The sequence below is a fragment of the Perca flavescens genome, chromosome 16 (genome assembly GCF_004354835.1).
Source record: "Perca flavescens isolate YP-PL-M2 chromosome 16, PFLA_1.0, whole genome shotgun sequence".
Taxonomy (NCBI): Eukaryota; Metazoa; Chordata; class Actinopteri; order Perciformes; family Percidae; genus Perca; species Perca flavescens.
The window spans coordinates 21,197,513-21,207,943 of record NC_041346.1 but is presented as its reverse complement, the minus strand read 5'-3'; the positions used below and the strand labels follow the sequence as shown (position 1 = coordinate 21,207,943).

Here is a 10,431-nt window from a genome sequence, read left to right as displayed (position 1 = left end):
TTAGCGGAAAGGGGGGAGGGACTGAGAAGTTGTTGATGTTCAAATTTTTTGGCTAAGTCCTGGATCTTCCCAATCCTACCTACAGCACCTTTAAGGGATTTTCAAGGGATTTCAGAACTAGGGCTTCTAAAGGGTCAGTGTTTGTACAGTTTACAATTAATAATGTCCTTCCTATTACATAAGATATAGCTTTCTCGTATAATTACTGTTTGGGTCACCCCTCAAAATGGCAGGTACCCCTAGAGTGGTAACATCAGTGTTTGTCATTGTTGAAAATGTAACATTTGTCATAAAGAAACTCTCTGTAATTGTTGGGACCATCAACTGTATATCTAAAAAAAGATGGAGGAAGTCCACAAACAAAAAAGTTGAAAATGCAAATTTAGTTTAGTTTTCACTTAACAAAGGAACACATGATATAGGGGATGGTGATGTGGAAGAAGTCATTGGGAGTAGAGGTACCGTACAGTATCTATTGGAGAGTTGTTTAAGAAGCAGACCTAAAATAAACAGAGGGGTTGTGGAGACCATGAGGTGGATGCTCAGGAAGAGAGAGAGTGGCCTAGGAGAGCATGCCTCTTATAACCATGGCTACTCCCACTTCTCATGTGCCAACACGGTCCAGGTGCTCCGACAGCCTGCTAGCTGCTCCGGTCACCAAAGCAGCTGCCTGTTTTCTTTATTGCAGGAGGGAAAACAGGCACACAATAAAAAACACAGTCACAACTACCACACATCAAAGTCCCACTCACGTCAGAGAGAGTTTAGCATCTTCTCTGGCCTCCAACAGGAAAGCACCGGCACTGTAAAAACTACTGAAAAACTGGCTACTGGAATACTGGCCTGCTGTAGGGTGTCCGGTAAGAACTAAACCCAGAGATGTCTAACTTGAGATCCAGGAAGATTTATTTATGACTTGAACATGAAGTTAAGTTGGATGTGGTTCTGAAATATAAGCAAAATAATAATGCACTTTAATAAGCATCTGACAACATATCTGGCCTTCTTTCTTAACCCAATCAGTGAGCATGTAGTGGAAATCTAGTGACCAGGTATCAGTGGTTATATATTTATTTATGTTAATTATGTCAAGTTTGGTGGGACCAGGGTACCATTGGCTGTGTGTCCACCCATCTTTCTGACTTTTTAGAAAAAGAAGTAGGTCTGCTGTAGAGTCAGACAGTGATAGCTGCGTGCCCCCTGTACTTGCTCAACATGTATAAAATACTTTCCAAGTGGCCATTGTGCCGTTTTAACAGGACAGTCTTGCTGTTCACCTGGCCAAACTTCACCTGGGAAGTGTGAGATACCATGGAGATGAACAAATAATCATGTCTGTTGCTAATGCTTACACAGCCTGAATGGGAGGTATTTTATCTAGCCTTTATGTTGTTTATGTCATAGTAAGCTTTGAATACCTGGTGACAATTCATTTTTCTAGTAAATTATATCAGATTGTTAGCTCATAAAATTATTATTAGCTGATATATTTGTAGGTTAAGATAATCTGTCTGTGTCTGTGTACAATTTAGAAAGGATTTAACACTTATTATAGGCTGCAGAAGAGATTGGTGCACCTCACTGGGTAATATGTATGTCTTATTAAAAAAAAGACTGAAACAAGACTTGATATGATGACATAAGAATTTAGGCACCTGCATCAAATTAAATAACATCAGAAAACATTGCAAAGATCAAATCCTGCAAGCATTGCACTAAAATACTTTGTTATATTATCTCATTTGGAACATTAGTGGTTAAACGGAGGGTGCATGGTGAGAGTTAGGTTACATGTTAGACTTCATAATCTCCACTTTAGAGCATTACCTTTTTTTAAATAATATAACTGACATTTTTCAGGCATGGGTAGACTGGGAAAAACAGGAAGCATAGTTATTTCTGTGATACAGAATGTGAAGTTAATTTGGTAAACCATCAACCAGGTTTTAATTAGATTAAATATTGACCAGATAATTCAGAATGAAGGTACGTTATGATTAGATGTTTTGTTTTTTCTCTAGATAATAAGTAGCCTGTTCCAGATGTCTGAATCGCTGCCCACATCTACAATTTGTTTCAGCAATTTAATTTAATTGTAAGGCTACACTATATGGTCTAGATTAGAAATAAAGTTATTGAGTTTGTAACCGAAGTGACACGGCTCATAATTTCAAACAAGTAACTGGTTTGACCCTGAGGAGGAATAATTACCCCTTCAGGACAACGTCTTCTGCTGCCTTGTTTGAACTGCTCTTTACCCCTTGGTTATTATCAACCTGGGAATTGTAGATGTATTAGATGTGAATAAATCAACAAAAAAAGGTACAGGTGCATGTTTTGTACAGAAATATCCAACATACAGGAGTTTATTGTTAGACGTGGTTACTGAGGCATTAATGCAAATCAATCCAGAGTTGTTGTATAAATACCAACATGCAGTGTCGTCAGCTTTTGTTTTTATGATACACTGATACCCCTACGACAAACCACGAACTGACACTCAAGGATCTAATAATAGGGTGTATCCTATGCACATAATGTATGTTTGGATTTCTCCACATAGGTTTATCAGTACAGAGATGTTCATAAGTTACTGGGAAAGGTACTGAAAATATTTCATCATACTAATCTGGAAAACTATATTTTGCAATAGTAAAATGGTCTTATCTCTCTCACACATACACAACTGTCTTACTGATCAGATTGTGTAATTAAAAAAAAAAAAAAAAAAAAAAAACTATCTACTCTCCAGCAGTCCATTAAAAGTCCACTTTCAAAGGTTTTTTTTTTTTCTTTCTATTTTCCTACCGGGATACTTCTGTTTCCTGTGTCCCTGCTGAGTCAAACTCTTTTAGGTTCATCTGCCCAGATAATCGGTTATCTGTTCTTCTTCTTGTCTTTTTTGCTCTTGTTCATGGAGCTGTTGGGAGCGTTTGAAGAGAGAGGGCTGGCGTGACCGCTTGTCTTTAGATGGTCAAACAACTTGTTTCTTGTGGAGAACTCGTTGTCGCAGGTCACACAGCGGAGGTTTATTTCCTTCTGAAGGTGGAAATAAGAATGGGACTGAATAAGCATGGATCGTTTCCTCACAGTAAATTATGTAATAAGGTTATTTTTTTATAACTCAAACTAAGTTACATGTTAAACAAGTGTGGATGCATGTGTGGGCAGAGGAGATTTGTAATAATGAAATGATTAAATGGAAAACACAAATCACTCCCATGGAATCCTTAAACTCTGGGTTTAACGTACAAACCTCAGGAAGCTGTTCTCCTTCTGTGTTTGACTTGACATTCTTCGTTTTTTCTTTTCCTCCTCCCTTCTTTCCTTTTGTCTTCCCAGAGCTGCTGAGGCAACATTCAGATGACCGATAAGTAATAATCACATTCTTAACTGCAAGACAGACACTGTTACATTTTAAAACTGTCAAAGAACTAGGGCTGGGTACCAAATTCAATACCTTTTTAAGAACCAACCAAATAGCCTCCTTAGTACAGAGTATCGAAAAATGCTTCGTCATTCAATACCAAACTTTAATACCTAAGGAGTAAATCTCATCATTGTCAGTGAGCCAATAAGCACGCAGCATGCTTTTACCAAGATTTAATAAGGCTGGTGATTGGCTGTCTAATGTTACATGTCCTAGAGGCAGGCAGGAAACAGTCTACGTTACGCACAGAGACACGGCTCACGTAGCAGGAATGCAAAAAATGAAAAGATTTGTGCCATAATGTAATTTATTTTTGTTAAAATAGATTTCTTTTGTGATCAAATTTTTCTTTTATTGACATTTGTTTCATAGCGTGTACAAATAACAAAGCCATTCTCAATGTGAGGCAACAGCAAAACTCAGTCTGTAAAATAGTCCTCAAAAGAGAAACTAAACAGAAACAGAAGAAAAACTAAAAACATCCCCGCCCCCCTGGATCCAAGCCACATCAGGCGCGCTGATCTCAAACACGTCCGAGAGGTTGGAGGCAACCACTACCCTGAATCTGGCCACTTCGGAACATTCCCAAAACATATGAAAATAAGTGCCTTTTATAAAATTGGTATCTGAAAAAGGTATCAAAGTCACGGTAACGATACCCAGCCCTACAAATAACTGTTATCCTGCCTAATTTATTTTAGGAATTAACTTTGTTGCATCCCCTATTTCCCCAGAGTCAAGTGCAACTGAAACACAGACAATACGACCTGACTCTCGGAGCATCGTTCAACTCATTATTTTGGTCTCATGACCCATAAACTCCACTCTCATCAAGCTCATTTCCACCAGGCAGCTGTTTCCAGGGAAACAGCTCTAATAAACCACCTGTTCACCACCTGCCCAGCACCACGCAATTACCACACACAGTTGGACTGGTGAACTGGACTGACCTCTTGACTTCTATTGGAGGGGGGGCGTCCTGCTTCTCCGGCTCTGTAGTGTTCTTTGACTTCTCGGGGGCATCTTCCTCGCACGTGGTCAACGTTAGTTTCTCTTCTTCCTCCTCCTCCTCCTCCTCCTCCTCTCCCTCCTCCTCTTCTGGAGCACTCTGCTATGGAGGAAGAGAGCATAAAATGAGAAGGTTCACATCACACTAAACCAGGCACAACTTCTGAAAGAAAGAAGAATACAGAACTCACCTGTACTACTTTCTTCTGTTTCTTTTTCCTCTTTTGCTTTTTGGACAGTCTGTGTAGGTAAAAGAAAAATGCAAGAAATTATAGGAAATTCTAATCACACTGACAACCAGGTGAAAAGGTACTAAATAAGCTACATACTTTTGCCTTGGCTTGTCTTCCTCCTCATCTTCCTCCTCCTCATTTTCCTCCTCTCCTCCCTCCCTTCCGTTCAGGTTCAAACCAAGTAAATCATCTTCCTCCTCCAGCTGTTGCCGTAGAAACACCACCATCTCCCGGTGCTTTTTCGATTTTTCATGGTTTTTCATACTGTAGAGAAAAAAAGGAAAGAAACAACGAAAAGTACAGTTAAGGCATTACTAACACAGATTTAACAGTGTGTGTGTCAAGTGTATAAACGCCCCCCTCCCCCAAAGGCCCAATCTGAGCCAGGAAAAACCCTGCCCTCACCACAGAAAGCAAATGAAGTCCACACACATGCAATCAATTGGTGCCGAAGATAAAATTACCAAGATTTTAGGCAGTCTGTTTACAATTACATAATTCCTGTCATTTACATCAGGACATTGAATCAGTCATGTCAAACTGTTTCATTAACACTTTAGACTTTGCATTTTAACCCTTGTGTTGACTTCGGGTCACATTGACCCGTTTAAAATTTTTGTTTTATATCAGAAAATATGGGATGTAGAAATAAGCACTGAAAATGTGTAGAAGAAAAATTTAACAATTTAAAACGTTGGAAAAAGCAAAAAATGCTTAAACTCAAGGGTTAAGCACTGCTATGAAGAAAAAAAAGCACTTTTAATGATTGCACTACTGATTAGATGTAAAACTGCATTTTGTTGTACTGGTTGTCCTTACTTGTGCAATGACAATAAAGTTGAATCTAATCTAAATATAAGCTTTGAGCGACTTTCTAATGCAACGCTGACATCAATAACAGTTAAGTGAATGCATTAGAGGTTGTCACCCCTGTGGACCCTGTGGGTCCCTGCAGGTAGGTGGTGGAGTGAGAGAGGGGTTACTCACGCTTTATCTGATTTGAAGGATTTGTCACAGGCTGGGCAGTACAGACCATCATAATAATCATCAATTGTCAGTTCGTGTCCATTGGGCTGCTCTGCATCTGAGAATGAATATTGATGCATTGAAGAAGGATAAAAAAAAAAATAAGTTCACTGACAATAAACTTCAATTCAAACATCAAACATGGTGTGTGTGCCCAGTATTACTTGCTGCCTTTGAGATTAATTCAAAATTAAAATGTAACCTTAAAGATGAACTGAACTGGAATTTGATTAAAGGGGATATAACAGATGTATTTTATTTCTTCTCGTTGGTACAATGATTAAAATGGCTGAATTTGTTAAAAGGGGTAAAATGGTACATTGAAGGTGTTGTTGTTGTTGTTGTTAAATGGGCGCCGCCATGTTGGAATTCCACAACCTGCTACGTCACTGGCATGGTAAGCAGCCGTGGAATGTAAACAGTCAGAGGCTAACGGGACATGGCTGAGGAAACGGCAACCAACATGGCTCAATTCCATCAAGTGTCCCAGTAAGCTATTTTAGTGAGTCAGCCAGAGATATATATGTGAGTCAGCATGCACAATACCAGGACCTCTCCTAAATGGAATGCAGCCATCATTAATGGTTTTGAATACACCTGTGCTTTTCCTACTATGACATGTCAACATGTCTGCCGTGAAAAAGGTCTAAAGGTGAGGAAACACGGGAGCAGCCTTCACGGAAGCTGCGCAGCTGAAAGGGTTGCTAACCTGCCCAAACAGCTGATGAATTAATGTGACGCATCAGAGGAAACTCTTATCCTCTGATGCGCCACATTAATGCGCCTATCCCTCTTAAACACATTTGCTCATTTCCTCTCTCCTCGCGTCTCCCCCATGCGGTGGGACGGACGCGAGGAAGGGAGGCAAGCGGAGGAGTCTGGGATGCTATTTTAAGCGAAGTGAGAAGGACACGCAGTCTCACTGACCTCCTCCCTCGTCGCCGATCTTCTCCCGTGTGTCCATATCCAGCTCTTCTTCCTCACTCTCGGATGCATCTCCAAACTCCTCTCCGTACTGAGCCTCTATCTGCTGCAGCTCCTTCTCAAGTTCAGACATGGCTGCCCAGCTTTGCTCCTTGTACTCCTCTGCCAGTCTTGTAATACAGTAGAGTATTATGAGTATGAGAAGGGAAAAAGAGACAGATAAATGTAATATTTACCCAACTATCCATCCACTACTTACTTGGCCTGTCTGAGTCTCTGCTCCCGCCTCAGCTCCTCCACCTTCTTGACCTTCTCAGCGTTCTGCTCCTCCACCAGCTTCCTGTGGGCCTGCACACGCCGGTCACGCTTGCGAACAAAAGCCACGAGTTGACGCACAAGCTCGTTGCGCTCCTTTCGAGCCTTTTCTCTGGTCTTCTTGTTCTCCTTCTCCATGGCCCTTTTCTCCCAGCGGTTGGAGGCCTGCCTCGAATCATACTCCTCCTTCCAGGCAAAGTTTTTACGAGTGCAGAAGCTCTGCCAGTAGCCGTAAAACACGTGCACTACCTGTAATAATATGGAAATAGAGACTGAATAAGTACACCAGCCGACTAAAAATCTTTCTGGTTCCCTATTAATATTTTAGTCTTGTTGCTCTTTAGTTTTGTTTTTACTCAGAGAAGATAGCACAGAAAATGTACTAGTATTTTATTCATTTAACTGAATTGTAACTCTTACATCATCCAACAGAGGAACAACCTTGAGACAAGTTGTTTTAAGTGTGGTGCTGGCTTACGGTGTCATAGTCACTCTGAGAGTCTCCAAAGGGAGGAAACTCCTCCTCTTCCTCATCTTCCACCTTGCTTTGCTCCATCTCCTCCTTTACAATGGACTCAAAGAGATTCCTGTAGACTGTATAAAAGCCCTAAGGGAGAAAGAGAGTGGATAAAAACGAGAGGGAATAATACATGAGAAAATAAATGTTGTGAGACGCACAAAGAATTTATGTCCCCACAATCCCAAAGGACGAAGCCGCCACCACCAACTTGAACAAGTGCAAGTGACTCTTAGTTTTTGGAATTTAAACCAAAACAATTCTACCTGGGTTTCATCAAATCTTGGGTCTATTGTGCTGTTTTGGTAGACTGGATGCATGTTGTTACATACTGAAAAAGGAGATTGGATCTTTTTTCTTTTTAAGTGGGGCATTATTTTCAGCTTGCCTACATTCCTGCAGCTGGCATAAATGCTGTCAATTCCTTTTGATAATCTCAACACTCCTTCCTCTTACTTGTAGAATAATCCAACAAGGACAGATAGTCTGACCTGTTATTTAGTTGTGTGGTGCCACAAATACTGGGTTGCATTGACTTTTTAAAATCAATAGACATCCATTCAAATTGTGTGGTATGTGTTTTGAGTTTAAGATTCCATTTCTAGGTCATTCACACGTATCTCTGTGCTTATTGTGGATAAATCTGCACGGCTTAACACTTACAGTAACAGTTTTTGGTTCTCCCCTCCTCAGGACATAATAAAGACATGTTGACAACATATCATATGGTGAGTAGACAGCAACACACAGCCCACTTGCTTTGTCGCCTTTGTAAAGCAGGGAATTAAATCACTTGAAGATCCATTTCCAACGAAAAAATACTTCCGCACCAAAAAACCCATGCAGAGGTGACAAGTGGGTGCGGGAATTTTCTTTTTTCTTTGAAAACAAATATCATAAGGTGACATTATTGATTTATCACCCACAAAATGAGACTGCATGGGGTGTTTGAAATATGTTTCTTTGGCAGATTGAGATCCTGCTTCTAGTTTTTCTTGTCGAAGAAGAGGACTGAAGAGACATGGTTGACCACAAACACTAACCTTCTCGTCATCTCCAAAGCCAGAGTAGCAGGTGACCGTGAAGTACTGCAGCAGGTCAATGCTGTCATCTTCATAATCTCCACTGATTCCTCCTTTCAGAAGAGCCTCCCTATGATTGTCATACCTGCCACACAGAAGGACACTATCTATCTAAGACACACTTCACCCACACGGTTTGTGCATAAAATAATTAAGATATTGTTACTCTTAACATCAGAGCCCTGCTGCACATTTGAAATAAATTAATCCGCACCAAGCTCTCTCCTGCGGATCACTCAGGACCTCATAAGCTGCCTGAATCAGCTTGAACTGCTCCGCCGCATCTTCAGCATTGTCCAAGTTTTTATCTGGAAATTTCAGAGGGAAATCACAGCTATTGTTAGAGTGAAAAACTTCACCGAAAGCTTTATTGATATAAGATTCTTGTTGATAGCGTTGCATGCTGCAAGAATGAAAACCTGACAGTAGAAGGAATATACCAGCACAAAGCAGTTTCAAACATAGCATCTCAACGTTCTCAGAGTAAGAAATACACAAGACAAGTTTCAAACGCACATTAGTAAATTAACACTATGTAATCAATATGTAAGAAGTGTTGCAGACCACTAGAATATTAAAAGTGGGTGTTTTATTTTAGTTACTTGAAAAGCATAAGGTCAGTGTTTTTAATAACTCGTACAAACTCTGTAGCTCCAGTCAAATATAAAAAGCTGAAACCTTCTTCTCTGCCATGGCTCAATGAAGTATTAAGGAGCTTAAAGAGATGTTTATTTATATATATATATATATAAAATAATATAAAATCACAATGTAGTATAAGATGTCACAGTGAGATGGCACATAAGACTACTCTTCACTTTTGATACTTTACCAATACTAACAATACTTATAATTGCAAATATCGAAGAGGAGACTATAGAATGAAGTAGTATTCCAGAGCGGTATAGATACTTTAACATCAGAGATACTGTGATCCTACTTTGTAACTTACCCGGATGCCACTTCAATGCTAATTTACGATACGTTTTCTTCAACTCATCGTCTCCTGCGTCTCGTTTCACACCCAAGATTTCATAGTGACACTTCATTGTTAGCTAACTATAAAGACAGAGTTGACTCTAGGATAAATGTTCTGTAAATATGTTCTTCACGTTGTCCCAGACAAAGCTAACTGCAGCATGTAGCTAGCTATGCTAACTGCAGCCTTTCTATTCTATCTCTTAAATTATCCAGACTTCTCACAGTATATTAGAGAAGACGATATTAAAATGTTTTGGCCTTACATATTCAAATACACACAATGTCCTTTACCACTGTCAAACAGCTTAAACAGATAAGTTAATTTACGACCGGTTGCTAGGACCATAAGCATCATAAACCCTATCTACTGTATGGTGCCGCTAAATCTCGCGAGAATCGGTCTTCTTTACTTTGTAATTTCGGCAGACATGAAGCTCTAACCCTATGCTGCCCTCTACAAATAGATTGTCATAGAATATTATACCATTACTCTCCTTGAGACCAATGTGGTGATAAAAAAGTACCTACTAAAGCATGAACTATTTACAATGCATACGGACTACCACACCTCTCTGTTTATGAAGAAATAAAATAAATTAAAGAATTTAGAGATCTTAAATGTTCTGATCAAATTCTTCATAGGACTGTGGGCGTACAATTATGGATATATTAGTGCACAATATGCAGACTGATGACCTCAGTGTTTCTAAAATCTTGGCAATGGCCCTGTTGACATTATATCACATTTACTAAATGTGATATAATGTCAACAGGGCCAAGCAAGACTAAATGATTTAGTCTCGCTTTGCCAGACCATCCTCTAGATGCATGTAACATTATATATAATTAGACAAATATAATCATTTTAATTATTAATTAATTAATAATTGCTTTGAATTAATATACACCGTCGTA

The 10,431-nt window shown here is 39.5% G+C and overlaps 1 protein-coding gene across 1 annotated transcript; it reads right to left on the bottom strand.

The window, feature by feature from the left end:
* Nucleotides 1–2,333: 2,333 nt before the first annotated feature.
* dnajc21 (DnaJ heat shock protein family (Hsp40) member C21) lies at nt 2,334–9,955 on the bottom strand. The gene is made up of 12 exons (XM_028602255.1): nt 9,488–9,955; nt 8,750–8,843; nt 8,497–8,620; nt 7,415–7,543; nt 6,881–7,185; nt 6,625–6,791; nt 5,659–5,755; nt 4,768–4,935; nt 4,630–4,678; nt 4,381–4,538; nt 3,257–3,347; nt 2,334–3,039 (listed from the first exon to the last, which is right to left on the bottom strand). Exons 1-12 carry the CDS (start codon nt 9,582–9,584, stop codon nt 2,878–2,880), a joined length of 1,641 nt encoding a protein of 546 aa, XP_028458056.1. The 5' UTR covers nt 9,585–9,955; the 3' UTR covers nt 2,334–2,877.
* Between the last annotated feature and the right edge of the window lie 476 nt (nt 9,956–10,431).

Bases quoted from the DNA above. Each gene is read 5' to 3' on its own strand.
- dnajc21 (XM_028602255.1), bottom strand. From the start codon at position 9,584: ATGAAGTGTCACTATGAAATCTTGGGTGTGAAACGAGACGCAGGAGAC. The intron at 7,186-7,414 runs GTAAGCCAGCAC...ATATTATTACAG, and splicing joins CTCAGAGTGACTATGACACC to GTAGTGCACGTGTTTTACGG. The intron at 4,936-5,658 runs GTGAGTAACCCC...TTTTCTCTACAG, and splicing joins TCCTTCAAATCAGATAAAGC to TATGAAAAACCATGAAAAAT.